Source organism: Salvelinus namaycush, chromosome 7, assembly GCF_016432855.1.
Source record: "Salvelinus namaycush isolate Seneca chromosome 7, SaNama_1.0, whole genome shotgun sequence".
NCBI classification, from domain to species: Eukaryota; Metazoa; Chordata; class Actinopteri; order Salmoniformes; family Salmonidae; genus Salvelinus; species Salvelinus namaycush.
Window position 1 is genome coordinate 44,225,730 of NC_052313.1, and position 20,016 is coordinate 44,245,745.

The 20,016-nt window shown below is 42.3% G+C and overlaps 1 protein-coding gene across 1 annotated transcript in view; it reads left to right on the forward strand.

The window, feature by feature from the left end:
* Positions 1-20,016, forward strand: part of LOC120051289 (lymphocyte antigen 75-like) — a 37,615-nt gene that overhangs the window by 16,062 nt on the left and 1,537 nt on the right. The window contains exons 17-33 of the mRNA XM_038998077.1: positions 2,790-2,959; positions 3,516-3,580; positions 3,792-3,868; positions 6,978-7,114; positions 7,596-7,701; positions 7,881-8,035; positions 9,809-9,938; positions 10,235-10,455; positions 10,755-10,917; positions 11,145-11,309; positions 16,361-16,483; positions 16,749-16,940; positions 17,070-17,293; positions 17,473-17,683; positions 18,406-18,567; positions 19,428-19,544; positions 19,799-19,990. Of these exons, the coding sequence (XP_038854005.1) occupies positions 2,790-2,959; positions 3,516-3,580; positions 3,792-3,868; positions 6,978-7,114; positions 7,596-7,701; positions 7,881-8,035; positions 9,809-9,938; positions 10,235-10,455; positions 10,755-10,917; positions 11,145-11,309; positions 16,361-16,483; positions 16,749-16,940; positions 17,070-17,293; positions 17,473-17,683; positions 18,406-18,567; positions 19,428-19,544; positions 19,799-19,990 (2,610 nt within the window). The remainder of the gene's footprint in view (positions 1-2,789; positions 2,960-3,515; positions 3,581-3,791; positions 3,869-6,977; positions 7,115-7,595; positions 7,702-7,880; positions 8,036-9,808; positions 9,939-10,234; positions 10,456-10,754; positions 10,918-11,144; positions 11,310-16,360; positions 16,484-16,748; positions 16,941-17,069; positions 17,294-17,472; positions 17,684-18,405; positions 18,568-19,427; positions 19,545-19,798; positions 19,991-20,016) is intronic.

Genomic DNA, 20,016 nt, shown 5'->3' on the forward strand with positions numbered 1-20,016 from the left:
TGCGATTGCAAACTTAATAAAATGGTGGTCCAATAGTCCAGGATTATGAGGAAAAACATTAAGATCCACAATATTTATTCCACGGGACAAAGCTACAGTTGAAGTCGGAAGTTTACATACACCTTAGCCTGATACATTTAAACTCAGTTTTTCACAAATCCTGACATTTAATCCTAGTAAAAATACCCTGTCTTAGGTCAGTTAGGATCACCACTTTATTTTAAGAATGTGAAATGCCAGAATAATAGTAGAGAGTGATTTATTTCAGCTTTTATTACTTTCGTCACATTCCCAGTGGGTCAGAAGTTTACATACACTCATTTAGTATTTGGTAGCATTGCCTTTAAATTGTTTAACTTGGGTCAAACGTTTCAGGTAGCCTTCCACAAGCTTCCCACAATAAGTTGGGTGAATTTTGGCCCATTCCTCCCGACAGAGCTGGTGTAACTGAGTCGGGTTTGTAGGCCTCCTTACTAGCACACGCTTTTTCAGTTCTGCCCACACATTTTCTATAAGATTGAGGTCAGGGCCTTGTGATGGCCACTCCAATACCTTGACTTTGTTGTCCTTAAGCCATTTTTCCACAACTTTGGAAGTATGCTTGGGGCCATTGTCCATTTGGAAGACCCATTTGCGACCAAGCTTTAACTTCATGACTGATGTCTTGAGATGTTGCTTCAATATATCCACATAATTTTCCTGCCTCATGATGCCATCTATTTTGTGAAGTGCACCAGTCCCTCCTGCAGCAAAGCACCCACACAACATGATGCTGCCACCCCTGTGCTTCACGGTTGGGATAGTGTTCTTCGGCTTGCAAGCCTCCCCCTTTTTCCTCCAAACATAACGATGGTCAAAATGGCCAAACAGTTTTATTTTTGTTTCATCAGACCAGAGGACATGTCTCCAGAAAGTACGATCTTTGTCCCAATGGGCAGTTGCAATCCGTAGTCTGACTTTTTTTTGGTGGTTTTGGAGCAGTGGCTTCTTCCTTGCTGAGCGAACTTTCAGGTTATGTCGATATAGGACTCGTTTTACTGTGGATATGGATACTTTTGTACCTGTTTCCTCCAGCATCTTCACAAGGTCCTTTGCTGTTGTTCTGTGATTGATTTGCACTTTTCACACCAAAGTACGTTCATCTCTAGGAGACAGAACGCGTCTCCTTCCTGAGTGGTATGACGGCTGCATGGTCCCGTGGTGTTTTTACTTGTGTACTATTGTTTGTACAGATGAACCTTCAGGTGTTTGGAAATTGCTCCCAAGGATGAACCAGACTTGTGGAGGATGTCTACAATTTTTTTTCTGAGGTCTTGGCTGATTTCTTTTGATTTTCCCATGATGTCAAGCAAAGAGGCCCTGAGTTTGAAGGTAGGCCTTGAAATACATCCACAGGTACACCTCCAATTGACTCAAATTATCTCAATTAGCCTATCAGAAGCTTCTAAAGCCATGACATCATTTTCTGGAATTTTCCAAGCTGTTGAAAGGCACAGTCAACTAGTGTATGTAAACTTCTGACCCACTGGAATTGTGATACTGTGAATTATAAGTGAAATAATCTGTCTGTAAACAATTGTTGGAAAAATTACTCATGTCATACACAAAGTAGATGTCCTGACCGACTTGCCAAAACTATAGTTTGTTCAAAAGAAATTTGTGGAGTGGTTGAAAAATTAGTTTTAATGACTCAAACCTAAGTGTATGTAAACTTCTGACTTCAACTGTAGGTCCAGAGTATGACTGTGGCATTGAGTAGCTCCGGACACATGTTGGACAAAACCCACTGAGTCGATGATGGCTCCGAAAGCCTTTTGGAGTGGGTCTGTGGACTTTCCATGTGAATGTGAAAGTCACCAAAAACGTGAATATTATCTGCCATGACTACAAGGTCCAATAGAAATTCATTGAACTCAGTGAGGAACGCTGTATACGGCCCAGGAGGCCTGTAAACAGTAGCAATAAAAGATTATTGAGTAGGCTGCATAGATTTCATTTCTAGAAGCTCAAAAGATGAAGAAAATGTCTTCAGTCTTTTTACATTTTTAAATTGTAAATTGAAATGTGTGTTGTAAATGTTAGCAACACCTCCACCTTTGAGGGATGCGCGGGGGATATGGTCACTAGTGTAACCAGGAGAGGCCTCATTTAACACAGTAAATTCATCAGCCATGTTTCAGTCAGGCCAATGGCATCAAGATTATGATCAGTGATTAGTTCATTGACTATAACTTCCTTGGAAGTGAGGTAGCTAACATTAATTAGCCCTATTTTGAGATGTGAGATATCACAATCTCTTTCAATAATGACAGGAATGGAGGAGGTCTTTATTCCAGTGAGATTGCTAAGGCGAACACAGCCATGTTTAGTTTTGCCCAACCTAGATCGAGGCACAGACACGGTCTCAATGGGGATAGATGAGCTGACTACACTGACTGTGCTAGTGGCAGACTCCACTAAGCTGGCAGGCTGGCTAACAGCCTGCTGCCTGGCCTGCACCCTATCTCATTGTGGAGCTAGAGGAGTTAGAGCCCTGTCTATGTTGATAGATAAGATGAGAGCACCCCTCCAGCTTGGATGGAGTCTGTCACTCCTCAGCAGGCCAGGCTTGGTCCTGTTTGTGGGTGACTGGTGTTGACATGTAGGTTTGGTAATATCTCTTGACTTTTTCTGATGAAATTATATACCAATGTATGATAAGCCATCCGTTAAGAAGTATGAGCTGAGTTCTTTAAATATATTGAGTTCTAAAAATAGGATTTGAGAATAATAATATTGATCTGTTGCAGGTGGGCACCATGAGACATCCATATTCATTGACGGTAACGAGTTCTGGTTTGTGACGGAACCAAAGCTGCCATACGAGGAGGCTAGTTTGTACTGCAACAGCAACGGCAGCAGGCTGGCAGCACCACAGAGTTCCAACGCAGCCAGACAGATCCATAATAATCTGCCACAGGTACAGAATAGTGCAATTACAGTACCGTGGTGAACAAACCATACATCAAAACTTTTGTACGGTATAAATCTAGCTAGTATAAGAAACAGTTTAAAGCTGGAATCCATAATGGTGTGACTGCCACGTTTGTTTGCAATATTACAACAACAAAGAGGTTCCTTCCAACAACGAACACAGTTCTCCGCTGACATCGTTGCACTTACAATAGAACAGTAGAATATGTACTGCGATTTTTATTTTTAACCACGATGCTGGATGTTCCTCTCCTCCGTTTCATCAGAGAACAAAAACGTACTGGGGGGGGGCGAACAGTGGCGCTGTTTGCTCTTATGCAGATTTCAGCTTTAAGGCTAGCGTATCAACCCTGACTGTAATGGATATAGAGCAGTAATGGCGAGAAAGAAGGCCACTGAACTATCCTAATAAAATGAAGACAACATTGGTCGAGAGAGAGCACTGTGTGTGTGTGTGTGTGTGTGTGTGAGAGCAGCAGGGAGTGGCTTTGTTTAGTTCTCGTGTGTTTATTTATTCCTTGACTTGTGACCTGATTGGGCAGATGCCGGCAGGGAAGCAGAGCTGGTGGGTGGATGTAAGAGATGCTGCACACTACTTCCCCATAAGGTGAGTCCCAAAGTCGCGCGGTCATGTGGCAAGTCACACCTCACCAACCAACAACGACCCCCTGACACGGTCAGACAGCAACAGCAACACACGTTCTAAAACACTGCCTCCAAAACGTGTCTTGTTATCATAATTCAAGTCAAATATAAGTGATGTTATTGTGTGTGTTGGTTAGAATATGAGTGAATGACTTTCTACTCCTGTCCTCTAGGTTATCCCGTATGCAAAACTACCATGCTACGTTCCTGGGCAGGTGTACAACCATCAGTGACAAGAACATCTTCCCAGGTGAATGAAAATGTAACTACAGTACAAAGAGTAGTTGAAATCAAGTTGTTTCCTTTAGATCGTGTAGAAAGGATTATAATGTAGCCTGTTGGTTACTATGACACTTTCCACTGGGCACACCACTGGTTGAATCAACGTTGTTTAACGTCATTTGTCAACGTATTGCGACGTGGAATCAACGTGGAAAATACATTGGATTTGAAAAAAGTAATCAACCAGTACTGTTTTCATCTGATTTCAAACAGTGTTGTAAACATTGAAATTAGGGGAAAACTTAAATAAATGTACTTAACCTGACTAACAGGTTGTTACATCAATCTCATTTCAAGACATGCTAACCTCTCACCATTACAATAACAGGGGAGGTTCGCATTTTTTCGGGGGTATGATACTTGTGCATCTAACTTTCTCGCTCATCATTATTCACGATTCATTTAGGATTATCCGTAATCATGGTAGCAACCACATCAATGTAGAAGTGTTTAGAAACCTAGTATATTCTTATTTACAATACAAGTGACTCCAAAATGACACAATACAATATTTATCATACATTTTATTGGGCACAAAATAATCTGACACAAATCCAAAACAAACAGCAAATGCATCCAACCAATTTGTAGAGTCACAAGCTTGATGTAGTCATTGCATGCAATGAATATGGGACCAAATACATAACTTTTTACTACTTTAATACACATAAGTGAATTTGTCTCAATACTTTGGTCCCCTAAAATGGGGGGGGGGGGGGACTATGTACAAAAAGTGCTGTAATTTCTAAATGGTTCACCCGATATGGATGAAAATACCCTCAAATTGAAGCTGACTTGAACCTCATAGTCATTGTATCATTTCAAATCCAAAGTGCTGGAGTAGAGAGCTAAAACAACAACAAAAATGTGTTAGTCTCCCAATACTTTTGGAGCTCACTGTATGTTGTTCATTATATACAATAGGCCCTATATATACTATCCCAGTAGAAGATATCCTTCAAATGTTGATATTTGGTTGCGTTCTCAATTATATATCCAGTTTGTCTACAAATTAATTATTGATATGTTGGATTCACGTCTCCATCTCATCCAAAAATCTAACTTAAAGAATACCAGTAAATTTAATTTAGTCCCATTCTTGAACTTAGATTTTTGGTTGAGATGGTGACCTGGATCCAACATATTGACTTGTAGATTTAATTTGAAATCAACCAACCTTCCTTCATATACAAGAAAATATCAAAAGGTAAAAGTCATGCATATCATGAATTTGGCATCGTATTTATAGAGCTAATGGTAACTACTGCTAAACTTCTAAATGTCTAAATGTGTTGTGTTTCCAAAGCTGAGCAGGGTACATTGAGGTAGGCTTCTGGATTGTAGACTCATTCTCACTGAAATGCATTACCCCTCATATACCAGTAGAAATCGTTGGACTTTGTCTTCACATGTCATTTCAATATACCTCTTTATTTAGGTTGAAACAATGACATTGATTCAAACGTACCATTTTACTATAACATTGAAACAAGGTCAATTAAAATATGTCTAATCAAATCTAAAATTCAACAATTTCAACCACCCAATACACTGTATATTGAATATATTATTGAAACATATTTTGTACGTTTTTATGTGGAATGTAACTCAATTTCAATGTGTAAATAGTTCTGATGATTATGTCAATTAGATTGATGTAACAACCTGTTAGTCAGGTTAAGTACATTTATTCATACAGAACAAAAATATAAACACAACATGCAACAATTTTAAAGATTTGACTGAGTTACAGTTCATATTGAAATCAGTCAATTGAAATGAATTCATTAGGCCCTAATCTATGGATTTCACATGACTGGGAATAGAAATATGCATCTGTTGGTCACAGATACCTTTAAAAACAAACGTCAGTATCTGGTGTGACCACCATTTGCCTCATGCAGCACAAGACATCTCCTTCGCATAGAGTTGATCAGGCTGTTGCATGTGGCCTGTGGAATGTTTCCCACTCCTCTTCAATGACTGTACGAAGTTGCTGGATATTGTCGGGAACTGGAACACGCTGTTGTACACATCGATCCAGAGCATCCCAAACATGCTCAATGGGTGATTTGTCTGGTGAGTATGCAGGCCATGGAAGAACTGGGACATTATAAGCTTCCAGGAATTGTGTTCAGATCCTTGCGACATGGGGTAGTGCATTATCATGCTGAAACGAGGTGATGGCGGATGATGATGAATGGCACGACAATGGGCCTCAGGATCTTGTCACCGTATCTCTTTTCGTTCAAATTGCTATCGATAAAATGCAATTGTGTTTGTTGTCCATAGCGTATTCCTGCCCATACCATAACCCCACGCCACCATGAGGCACTCTGTTCACAACACTGACATCGGCAAACTGCTCACCCACACAATGCCAAACACGTTGTCTGCATTTGTGAGGCCGGTTGGACGTACTGCCAAATGCTATAAAACAACGTTGGAGACGGCTTATGGTAGAGAAATTAACATTCAATTCTCAGGCAACAGCTCAAGTGGACATTCCTGCCGTCAGCATGCCAATTGCACACCCCCTTAAAAGTTGAGACATCTTTGGCATTGTGTTGTGATAAAACTACACATTTTAGAGTGGCCTTTTATTGTCCCCAGCACAAGGTGCACCTGTGAAATGATCATGCTGTTTAATCAGCTTCTTGATATGCCACACCTGTCAGATGGATGGATTATCTTGGCAAAGTCAAAATGCTCACTAACAGGGATGTAAACAAATTTGTGCACACCATTTTAGAGAAATAAGCTTTTTTTGTGCGTATGGAACATTTCTGTGATCTTTTATTTCTGCTCATGAAACATGGGACCAACACTTTACATGTTGCGTTTATATTTTTGTTCAGTGTAAGTTGAAGTATTACCCTCATTTCAATGTTTACAATGCTGGTTGAAAATAGATGAAAATAGTACCGGTTTGACAACTTTATTCATTTCCAATTGGTTGACACATTACGTTGAAACAATGTTGATTCAACCAATGTGTGCCCAGTGGGTTGTTACCTTTTATGGTTCAAATGTGACCGGTCACACACACTCACTCAGACACACTCCTGCCCCTCCAGAGTACGAGTACAGCTGTGAGCTGCAGCTGCCATTCGTGTGTGAGAGACACAATATCACGGCTATAGAGACCCACTCTGGAGAGCCTCACCCCAATGGTCTGCCCTGTGAGAGCGGCTATTTACACTTCAGGGACAAGGTCAGTCTGTCGTACACACACACACACACTGGAGACTGTCATATAGTAACAGCTGAAATGGAATGAATGGAACGGTATAAAACACATGGAAACCAGTTGTGATACTGTTTAATTCGTTCCATTCCAGCCATAACAATGAGCCCGTCCTCTGATTTAGTCTACATACAGGTACATTCTGTGTAAGCCAGAGTGGGTGTGGTATATGGCCAATATACCACAACTAAGGGCTGTTCTAAAGCACGACACAACGCAGAGTGCCTTGATTCAGCCCTTAGCCAGGGTATATTGGCCATATACCACAAACCCCCGAGGTGCCTTATTGCTATTATAAACTGGTTACCAACGTAATTAGAGCAGAAAAAATACATGTTTTGTCATACCCGTTGTCTGAAATACCACGACTGTCAGCCAATCAGCATTCAGGGCTCAAACCACCCAGTTTCTAATAATTGTTATTGAATGTTGTCGTTGCCTTTTCCAGTGCTACGTGGTGATCATACCTCTGTACGTTACTTTTCAACACGCCAACGAGCAGTGTCAGTCGATGAGAGGAACTTTACTTACTATTACAGACCAAGTTGAACAGGGTGAGTAGTAAACCTTCTAGTAGATCTCTTTTACCTATCTGTCTTTTTATTCATCATGTTTGTCAATAGACAACCTTCCATTCTCCTAGATATGAGATGACCAATGATTGATGTCCCTTCAATGTCAGTCTTAACCGGCGGTTGTTGACTAGTTGCGCCTATCTGTTTGTTGTGGTCAGACTTTGTGACCTCCCTGTTGCCGGCGCAGCCCCGTAAGACATGGATTGGCCTGAAGATCAAACAGCAGGTCCCAGAGTGGGTGGATGACTCCCCAGTCTCCTACCTCAACTTTAACCCCCTGCTCCACGGCCTACTCAGGCCCATACTCGTCAACGTGAGTTCCCACTCACTTCACTTCTCAATTCTATTCAGCATGGCCACAGGGATCAGTGGGCTATGAGTTGAGTTATAACTTATAATTCCATCAAGCCCCAGGTAGCATGTACAGTAAACAAACCTCTTTTATCATTCAACTGAAACCATAGAATATTTTTTACAGTAAAAATACCAGGTATACTCCCCTCATAGGGCAGTTGGTCAGAATCAGGGGTGAAAGTAAGCCAGAATAGTGGGGTACCCCATACCGGTAAAACATGAGCCTATCACAATTTTTTTTTTTTAAACTGTAGTCTATTACACTATTTATCATTGCCGCACGTGAGTCGCATGAAAAATGTGTGAATAGACTTGAAAACTTGTGGAATACGCTCAAAATGCGATGTGGTTCAATGATAACACTGACATTTTGCCATGGCAGAGATGAGTGGCCGAGACCTGCGCGGACAGCATGGTACGCATCAATTCAGGTTCCAAGTCTTGTGTAGGGTTAATGGATGACAATCATAAAATGTCATTCACAACACTTTGGTGTTTTGTAAGTGGTCTCTTTGCATTTATCAAATGGCACTGCATGAATGCCAGAGTTTAAGTAACTTAATAGTTGGTATAGTAACTGTCTGGACACTGACTGTAAGCCTCACATGTAGCCTATTATAATATTAACTGCTGCATAATTAAGCTTTCCTCGCAGTAAAATTATAGACCAAATGTTAATTTTGTCTCTGGAACAGGAGGGGAGAAATATGATTTCTTTCTTTCAGCATTCTGAGAGAATGAGAAATCTGTTGTAGCCTAAACGTGCAATTTCTTTCAGCGACATAAAAGCTGACAGTATTTCCTTTTCAACCACATAACATATGCATCCAAGATGAACTCAAATACTATCAGAAACATGTTGGATCGTTTTCACAGCTTTTAACTTCCTGAAAACTGGTCAAACTGACGTCATTTGAAAATCTCCCGGGTCGCTAAACGTCCACGTGAGAAAACTCAAAAGAGAGAACTTTACTGATGTCAACTAGATTGTTGATGATGCATCGGTCATTCTCTCGATTTATGACATCATTCGGGTGAGCAAGGCTTTATTTAGTCTTCCAAACAATCATCAAGTAATGACAAGAGAAGCTGCATGTATCTAGTTATGGACAAGTGGACGAACAAATAGTCAGCCAAATGTCGGAAATTATAAGGAGAAACATATCTGCGTGAGGCATAAATGTTTTATCTTTTTTTTTTTGCACCCTGTCGTTCCACCGTCCCTGAGTAACGTGCGCAGGTAGCCTACATGAGCCTTTTTGAAGTAATTGTTTTAAAATCCGAAGTAATTGTTTGAAAATCAGATGAAAATATGACTAGTTGTGTTTATGTCACATTAAAAGGTTAAAAGTTAAGACGACAAATCTTGACTATTAGGCCCATAGAGAGTGAATAGGGTTTCTATATGTAATTCCATGATTAGGCCAATAGAGATCCTATTACTTGAATAGGGATTCTATATGTAATTCCATGATTAGGCCCATAAAAAAAACGTGTTCACCGATAGGTGGTCTCCATACCGGGAAGAAATACAATGTACTTTAACCACTGGTAAGAGTGTGTGCAGGTAGCCTTTTTAAACAAATGATGGAACTACATAAACATTACTATGATAGACTATACTAAATACCAGTCTCTAAAAACATGTTCCACATCTGTTTCAAAGTTCAAGGTCATCATAACCTATAACTAACTCTCTGTGTCCCTGATGTTGTTGTGTCTGCCTCTGCAGCTTCATGACCCAGAGAGCATGGAGCTGTGTATCTTCATGTTCAACGACCCCAGCTCTGCTATGATGGGCTCCTGGGACTACACCTCCTGCTCTGACCAGCAGGATGTGGCCATCTGCCAGCACTACGCAGGTACACCACCGCTACCTAGCAGCAGAGGGCACCAAACACAACCAATTATCTGTGCTTATCTTGTCCGTGTTGGTGAAAGAATGGATGACGTGTGGACTCTACAGTCAGAAGGCTTGTGATAGAAAGACTCTTGATATTAAGTGTATTTTACATACAGATATAAAGTGTATGAAGTAGACTGATATTATTGATAGTTGTTACTTGATATTGCTACTGTTTTGCGGAGTAGAAATTGAGCATATCGAATAGGGTTTGAACCCTCGTCTGACCCCTTTAAATTCCTTTCATGTTCTCAGACAAGCCAGAGGAGCCCCAGTTCCAGTTGGAGCCATTCCAGGTCAACAACCACACCTTTAAGCTGGTTCAGAAGAACATGACGTGGTACGAGGCTCAGGCGGAGTGCAGGAACCAGAACATGGACCTGGCCAGCGTAGCCGACACCCTGCAGCAGTCGGTCCTCACCGTGCACGTCACCCGCGCACGCAGCCCCATGTGGATCGGCCTCTTCAGCTCCGACGTAAGTGGCCATAGCTTTTCACCCTAACCCATTGCTGTTCGCAGATCTAAAAGAAAGGGATGGGTTTAAGGCAATATGGCAAAGCAAACAACCCGTAGACCATTGGGAGGCTAGGTGGAGCCGTCACCGTGTAGAATAGGCCACACCCATCCCGTTCCTTCAGTTCTGCAATCACTGAAGGATAGTGGCTGATTTCATAATGACGATTTCACAGATTCTACAGTGCAGTTCAGTTAGTTCTTAATTGACTTGCCTGGTTAAATGAATTAAGGAACTCACTCAGCGTTTTGTATTGTCAGGATGGTGTCCACTACCACTGGACAGACCACAGTCACACGGTGTTTAGTCGGTGGTCCTCAGAGCCCACCGTTGGACACTGTGTCTTCCTGGACACGGACGGCTTCTGGAAGGCTGCAGAGTGTATGGAACAGTTGGCAGGGGCTATCTGCCATGTTCCACACGGTAAGACAGCAATACAGTGGCTCAGTTGGTAAGAGTTTGGGTCTAGTAATGTAATGGTCGCAGGTTCAATTCCCACAAGGATCACATACCAAAAGTGTAAGCACTTTGGATACAATTGTCTGTTAAGTGGCATAATTAAAACAAGACCGGAGGAAAATCAACCAAGCACTCTCCTCAGACAGCGACTGTGTATTTTCTTAATGAATGAACACTTTCAATGTTTCCAGAAGAGAATGTCACCACCCATGAGGACAACGCTGTGAGCTGTCCTCACAAGAGCAGCGGACCAAACTGGATCCCCTTCAAGAACAACTGCTACACCTTCCAACTGGCATCGTCCAGATGGGAAGAGTTTGACAAGGGCCAGATACTTCAGACATGCAAGAAACTGGGTAAGGAGCAAGGACACTGTTTGGCACAAACATCAGTCAGGAACCATTTGTACTGTGAAGAATTCCATAAACAAGATGCATATTAGAAACATGCCTTATAGTCTCAATTAGAAATGCGAAAAGAGGGAGCGCTGCTTTGGCATCAAATATAAAGACAAAGAGAGATGCTCATTGGAGAACGGGGTACAATTTATAGCAACCAAATGAAGTTGCAGCTGTGTGAAAACATCATACTTCCAAAAATCCAAGGTATTCTTTCTTGTGGAAAAGTTTTTAAAAATCCTTCATTTTAGCTATTGCATAGCAAAACATTCAAACTCACCAACGTGTATTGCTCACCGGTCTTCTTCAGGGTTCACAGGTGCATAGTAGTGACAGGTGAAATGAATGACCAGAAATTAAAGGGCCGTGGACAATATTAACCAATAGATAAAGAGGAAATAATATCCCCCCCCCCCCTAAAAAAATGTTTTATAATAATAATACAAGTAAATCAATTATTACTATTGGCCAATACAATGTTTCACACAAATAAACAACTCAAGATTAATAAAATATATATTGGAGCAAAATCTATGTAATTGTTCAACCCTGAAAGACTAAGTAGCTTTGAGTGTGTGCATCCAGAAAGAAAAAGACACTGAAGCCTGTAATCTCCCCTCTTGTTGATGGATACCACCTCTATGGCCATGGCTTTAAGCCAGTCCGGGCTACCATGGCCGGCTTGTTGGTAATGCACGGCCGTGGGATAATTGTCATTCACTGTTTTGATGGCATATTTATGTTCTGCCAGTCTGTCTTTTAGCGTCCTTTTTGTGCGACTAATATAAAAACAACCACATGGGCACTCCAACCTATAAACAACAAACACAGGGTTGCAATTCACAAAAGATTGGATTTGGTAAGTTATTTTCTTGTGACATTTTTTTTTTTTTTATGTTGGGGCGGTGGTTGCAGTGTCCGCACAGAAAGGTACCAGTGGGTTGGGAAAGCCAGTTGGCTTTGACTGTGGGGGGAGTTTGTGACTGCACCAGCTTCTCCCTTCGGGTTGGCGCGCGTCTAGAAGAAAAGCATGGAAGCTCAGTGAAATCTTCACCTAATGCAGGGTCACTTTCTATGTTACTCCAATTCTGTTTGATGATATTCTTTATTTGAGATGCCTCTCTGCTGTACTGGGTAACAAAATAGATTTGGTTTGACTTTTGGGGCCTTTGTTATTGTCTGAGCATATTTTCTCTTTCCAAGGCCTCTGTGTGGAGCTGTAGCAGTTCATTTCCAGATGATCGAAACAGCAAAATTATGTCATCTGTATCTACCGTACCACATGATTTTATCAAAAAAATTGATTAAGAGGATTTAAAAAAAAATCTCTCCAACCATAGTCCTAAAAACACATTTGCGTAGTTGGGTGCAAAACAGGCGGCCATTACTGTCCATTTGACTTGTCTGTAGAGTTGGTCCTGAAAAAGAACGTTATTGTTTAGTGCCCGCTCTGTTAGAGAGAGTCTGGGGGTGCGCTTCCCTCTGGCCTGAGTTGGTGTTTTAGAGCCTCGAGACCCTCACTGTTTACTAAACTCAGCAAAAAAAGAAACGTCCCTATTTCAGGACCCTGTCTTTCAAAGATAATTAGTAAAAATCCAAATAACTTCACAGATCTTCATTTTAAAGGGTTTAAACTCTGTTTCCCATGCTTGTTCAATGAACTATAAACAATTAATGAACATGCACCTGTGGAACGGTCGTTAAGACACTAACAGCTTACAGACGGTAGGCAATTAAGGTCACAGTTAGGAAAACTTAGGACACTGAAGAGGCCTTTCTACTGACTCGGAAAAACACCAAAAGAAAGATGCCCAGGGTCCCTGCACATCTACGTGAACGTGCCTTAGGCATGCTGCAAGGAGGCATGAGGACTGCAGATGTGGCCAGGGAAATGAATTGCAATGTCCGTACTGTGAGACGCCTAAGACAGCGCTATAGGGAGACAGGACGGACAGCTGATCATCCTCGCAGTGGCAGACCGCGTGTAACAACACCTGCACAGGATCGGTACATCTGAACATCACACCTGCGGGACAGGTACAGGATGGCAACAACAAGTGCCCGAGTTACATCAGGAACGCACAATCCCTCCATCAGGGCTCAGACTGTCCGCAATAGGCTGAGAGAGGCTGGACTGAGGGCTTGTAGGACTGTTGTAAGGCAGGTCCTCACCAGACATCACCGGCATCAACGTCGCCTATGGGCACAAACCCACCGTCGCTGGACCAGACAGGACTGGAACAAAGTGCTCTTCACTGACGAGTCGCGGTTTTGTCTCACCAGGGTGATGGTCGGGTTCGCGTTTATTGTCGAAGAAATGAGTGTTACACCGAGGCCTGTACTCTGGAGCGGGATCGATTTGGCGGTGGAGGGTCCGTCGTGGTCTGGGGCAGTGTGTCACAGCATCATCGGACTGAGCTTGTTGTCATTGCAGGCAATCTCAACGCTGTGCATTACAGGGAAGACATCCTTCTCCCTCATGTTGTACCCTTCCTGCAGGCTCATCCTGACATGACCCACCAGCATGACAATGCCACTAGCCATACTGCTCGTTCTGTGCGTGATTTCCTGCAAGACAGGAATGTCAGTGTTCTGCCATGGCCAGCGAAGAGCCTGGATCTCAATCCCTTTGAGCACGTCTGGGACCTGTTGGATAGGAGGGTGAGGGCTAGGGCCATTCCCCCCCCCAAAAATGTCCGTGAACTTGCAGGTGCCTTGGTGGAAGCGTGGGGTAACATCTCACAGCAAGAACTGGCGAATCTGGTGCAGTTCATGAGGAGGAGATGCACTGCAGTACTTAATGCAGCTGGTGGCCACACCAGATACTGACTGTTTCTTTTGATTTTGAGGTACACATTATTTTCAGGGACACATTATTCCATTTCTGTTAGTCACATGTCTGTGGAACTTGTTCAGTTTATGTCTCAGTTGTTGAATCTAGTTATCTTCATACAAATATTTACACATGTTAAGTTTACTGAAAATAAACGCAGTTGACAGTGAGGACATTTCTTTTTTTGCTGAGTTTATATCCCAAATGTCAGAGACATTCTATGGGAAGAGAGACTGCAGATTCTTTCAAACAATTGTATTATAAGATTTGCAAAAATGAAGCAATCAGCCATCAGTAAGAATAGTCAGAGTTGAAAGCTCAACGGACAGAGTTGTCTCTCAGCTTTTATAGAAAAGTCCGACCTCTTTGTCTATGTGGCAGTTAGCAGATGTGTGCAAACAGGGGTGGGGAACATAGTGTATAAAAGGCGTTTAGCTTGTCTGTGTAGATTAAGATAGCTGATGTTGACCACCATTGTCTGTTCCTTTCTGCATGTTTCCATCGAGAGGAGACAGTACAAACGGGATGTCACATACTGCGGTCGCACCCGGCTCTTATCTGTACACCCAGAGTTAGAACTAAGTCACACAAGACAACAAGCCTGCATCAGGGGAAAAAACACTAAGTAAAAACAGCATAGTATGTTTAATTTTGTAATTTTCCGTGACATGTTTCATACAGTATTTTCCACGGGATTACAAGTTGCAGTTCTTGACACAAACCGGCACTGACAGTTGAAGTCGGAAGTTTACATACACCTTAGCCAAATACATTTAAACTCAGTTTTCACAATTCCTGACACTTAATCCTAGTAAAAAATCCTTGTTTTAGGTCAGTTAGGATCACCACTTTATTTTAAGAATGTGAAATGCCAGAATAATAGTAGTGAGTGATTTATTTCAGCTTTTTATTTCTTTCATCACATTCCCAGTGGGTCAGAAGTTTACATACACTCAATTAGTATTTGGTAGCATTGCCTTTAAATTGTTTAACTTGGGTCAAACGTTTCGGGTAGCCTTCCACAACCTTCCCACAATAAGTTGGGTGAATTTTGGCCCATTCCTCCTGACAGAGCTGGTGTAACTGAGTCAGGTTTGTAGGCCTCCTTGCTCGCACACGCTTTTTCAGTTTTGCCCACAAACTTTCTAAAGGATTGAGGTCAGGGCTTTGTGATGGCCAGTCCAATACTTTGACTTTGTCCTTAAGCCATTTTGCCACAACTTTGGAAGTATGCTTGGGGTCATTGTCCATTTGGAAGACCCATTTGCGACGAAGCTTTAACTTCCTGACTGATGTCTTGAGATGTTGCTTCAATATATCTATATAATTTTCCCATGATGTCAAGCAAAGAGGCACTGAGTTAGGTAGGCCCTGAAATACATCCACAGGTACACCTCCAATTGACTCAAATGATGTCTATTAGCCTATCAGAAGCTTCTAAAGCCATGACATAATTTTCTGGAATTTTCCAAGCTGTTTAAAGGCACAGTCAACTTAGTGTATGTAAACTTCTGACCCACTGGAATTGTGATACAGTGAAATAATCTGTCTGTAAACAATTGTTGGAAAAATTACTTGTGTCATGCACAAAGTAGATGTCCTAACCGACTTGCCAAAACTATAGTTTGTTAACAAGAAATTTGTGGAGTGGTTGAAAAACGAGTTATAATGATTCCAACCTAAGTGTATGTAAACTTCCGACTTCAACTGTACATTTATTGTCTTGCCCATTCACCCTCTGGATGGCACGCATACACAATCAATGTTTCAATTGTCAAAAAGGCTTAAAAATCCTTCTTTAACCTGTCTCCTCCCCTTCATCTATACTGATCGAAGTGAATTTAAGAAGTGACATCAATAAGGGATCATAGCTTTCACCTGGACAGTCTATGTCATGGAAAGAGCAGGTGTTCTTAATGTTTTATATACTCCCGTGTACAGCCTTTTTTACTTTTCCACAAGAGAGCGTGCCTTGAATATTTTTTTAAAATATGATGTTTTTACATAGCTGCAACTTAATTTGGTCGCTAGAGATTTAAAAAATTGACATTGATGCCTGGTCAAAACAGACTTCTTCTGTGCTCTGATTGAAGGTGTTTATTAATTAAACATACACACTGCTTATGTACGAGTATTAAAGTCTTTATGAAGTGTTACCGGTTGATGTTCTTCTCAGATGCTGATGCAGACATCCTGACCATCAGGAACTTAGTGGAGAATGAGTTTGTGAAGGAGCAGCTCCTTCCCTTCAAAGACCTGGTGCAGTTTGTCTGGCTAGGGGTGTTCAACGATGACAACGGTGAGTGGACTGGACTGGGTTCCCCATATTCATCTCCCCAACACTCAGCGGGGACAGTTAGTGTGTCCTTATGTTTGATCTGCTGTTTGGACGTTCATATTATCATTCATTGCCCTGTATTATGAGGAGACGCTGAATTGGATCATTGTAAAATGTCTACTGTATCATCGAGGCTGAAGCTTACTCATTGATCATTGTTGTATTGTTGTGTGATGAAACGTGTAATAAATGTGTCATGTCAAGTGGTTGCTCCTGTCTTTGGTAGATAACCAGATGAAGTGGTATGACGGTACCAACGTCCAGTACTCTAACTGGGTCGATGGAAGACCAAGCTTCTCAGCCAGCGATGAGTTCATGGCAGGTCTCAACACTGAGGGAGTCTGGAAGATATTCACTAACAAACACCACTTCAGTCCCTTCAAGCAGAGAAGCATCGTGGCCTGCAAACTGGATAAAGGTTGGTAGACCCCAGACAAACATACTTCACCTATTCACAAGGAGTACTATCATTATTTTATTTTGTTACGATAAAATAGTACATTTTGCACTTGATTGACTCTATTAAGCCGTTTTCTTCGTCCCCGAGACTCTAAGGACCAATACAATCAGTCGGCCAGGGACTTTGAGCGCTATGGCAACCTGAGCTACCACGTGATAACCAGGAAGTTGAGCTGGTTCCAGGCCCTGGAGGAGTGTGGCCGCGGCAACGGACACCTGGCCAGCGTGCATGGCACCAGTCACAACGCTCACATAGAGCTTATCGCCAAGCGAGACGGCTTCCCGCTGTGGATCGGTCTGTCCAGTCAGGATGTAAGGGAGCTTAGCCACAATGCCACTAACACGGCGGCCATTTCTATTCAGAATAACGTCATCTTTTGCAGAAATTTAGCTCAAAGCACTAAACGGCAGGTAGACACTAAATTCAAAATGTTCTAAGCACCTCCAGTGTGAAGTTTGTTGAGTAATATTGCATCCCCCTCTCTGCGCAGGCTAGTGGCTCTCAGTCTTATGAGTGGTCCGATGGGACTAAGTATCACTACAGTCAGGCGGGACTCTCTGACACTGTTGTCACGTCCAGCTCAGACCCTCAGGGTGTCTGTGTGTACATCACTCCCCATGGCACCTGGATGAAAATGGACTGCAATGCCAAGCTGGATGGAGCCATCTGCTACAACACAACCGTCACCACCCCCACTCAGAGTAAGACCCAGTCCTATTACCTAGCCTATTACATCACCACCACTCCTACTCAGAGTAAGACCCAGTCCTATTACATTGCCTATTACATCACCACCACACCCACACAGAGTAATACCCCGTCCTATTACCTAGCCTATTACATCACCACCACCCCCACACAGGGTAATACCCAGTCCTATTACCTAGCCTATTATATCACTACCATTACCACTCCCACTCAGAGTAAGACCCAGTCCTATTACTTAGCCTATTACAACAATGCCATCACCACCCCCACTCAGAGTAAGACCCAGTCCTAGTACCTAGCCTACTACATCATCACCACCCCCACTCAGAGAAAGACCCAGTCCTACAGTTTTAGTACCTAGCCTATTAGTATTACATCACCACCCCACTCAGAGTAGACCCAGTCCTACAGTCTTAGTACCTAGTACCACTCAGAGTAGACCCAGTCCTATAGTCTTAGTACCTAGTACCACTCAGAGTAAGACCCTGTCCTACAGTCTTAGTACCTAGACTATTAGAATTACATCACCACTCAGAGTAAGACCCAGTCCTACAGTCTTAGTACCTAGCCTATTAGTATTTATTTATTATACACACAACTTGAATTCTAGTGTAAAGAAGACGTTGATGTCTGAGCAGAATTTGTTGCAGAGGTTACACACCAATCTTTTAAGATCCCATAAAATAAATCCCTCTGATTTGTTTGTCTGAATCAGGATCGAACCTCGCAGCTCCCCAGGTGGCCAACAACTGCCCTCAGAACAGCGGCTCGTCTAAGTGGGTTGAGCACCAGGACCACTGTTATGCTTTTGACATGACCTTCTATAACTACTCTGTGTACAGCATGGAGGATGCCAAGAGCATCTGTGAAAGGCTTGGTAAGTCACCCACTATCTCTCCTATTTGACACGTATATATTTCTGTATTACTGTATATAAGTTGTATTGAACATTGTATTATTGCAGCGTCTTGGCTTAGGTTGTTATGGTAAGAGAATCGTTTCCCTATAACCAACCTGATTAAATGCAATTATTTAATATTTACTCTTATAAACCGGTAGTTTGGTTCCTGGTTGCTGATTATCTGAAAGCTGTGGTATATCAGATATTATAAACTGAGTGGTTTGAGCCCTGAATGCTGATTGGCTGACAGCCGTGGTATATCAGTGCTCATACCACGGGTATGACAAAAAAACACTTTTTACTGTTCGAGCGGCAGGTAGCCTCCGAGGTTAGAGCGTTGGGCCAGTAACTGAAAGGTTTCTGGTTTGAATACCAGAGCTGACAAGGTAAAATAAATATGAAATAAAATCTGTCGCTGTGCCCTTGTGCAAGGTACTTAACCCTAAATGCTCCAGTAGCGTTGTACAATGGCGACCCTGGTCAGGAGGAGTTGGAATATGCAACAACAAAAAAACATTTCCATTACAGACTTGTGTGTAACAGGACAAATATAAGCGCCCTCCAAATGATTATTCAAATTATGTTGGTAACCAGTTTATAATAGCAATAAGGCACCTCGGGGGTTTGTGGTATATAGCTAATATACGACGGCTTAGGGCTGTATCCAGGTACTCTGCGTTGTGTCTCGCTTAAGAACCGCCCTTAGCCATGGTATATTGGCCATATACCACACCCCCTCAGGCCTTATTGGTTAATTAGTACACCACGATCAGATCAGGTGGTTTCTTACTTACAGTACAGTACATGTATGCCTTCTTTTTGCCTTTGATTGACAGATGCACAGCTGCTGACCATAATGACCAAAGAGGAGAATGACTTTGTCTCTGGCTACATGGCAGACAACCCTCTCATCACCAGTAGGGTGTGGCTCGGCATGGACCTGGACAAACAAGGTAAACTGACCTGACCAGTACAATAGGATATGCTTGTTACTTATTACTGTATACGGATGTTATTAGACATGATATTTATATTGGACAGTATGCTCCATCTTAGGAAGTTCTGTGTGCACTTCATTTGGAAAGTCAGACACTTTAAAATACATAAAAATCCTACATGCCAATACAGTACATTATACTCAAATAAAGTTGTCTATTTTAACTCAGCATATAATCAGTAATGCTTCTGTGTTTCATCTGTCTTCCAGGTCAGCCAGTGGGCTGGGTGGACGGCTCCTCTCTGGCCTTCTCTAACTGGGAGACCAACGGTTCTGCTAGTGGGGTGAAGACAGCGACCCAGCAGAACCCCTGTGCTGTCATGGTGTCTGCAGACGGAGGCATCTGGAGCAGAGTCAGCTGCAAGGACAGCCACAGCCGCATCGTCTGCAAAGTACCCGCACGTGAGTACTATAGTGCAATGGTTTTT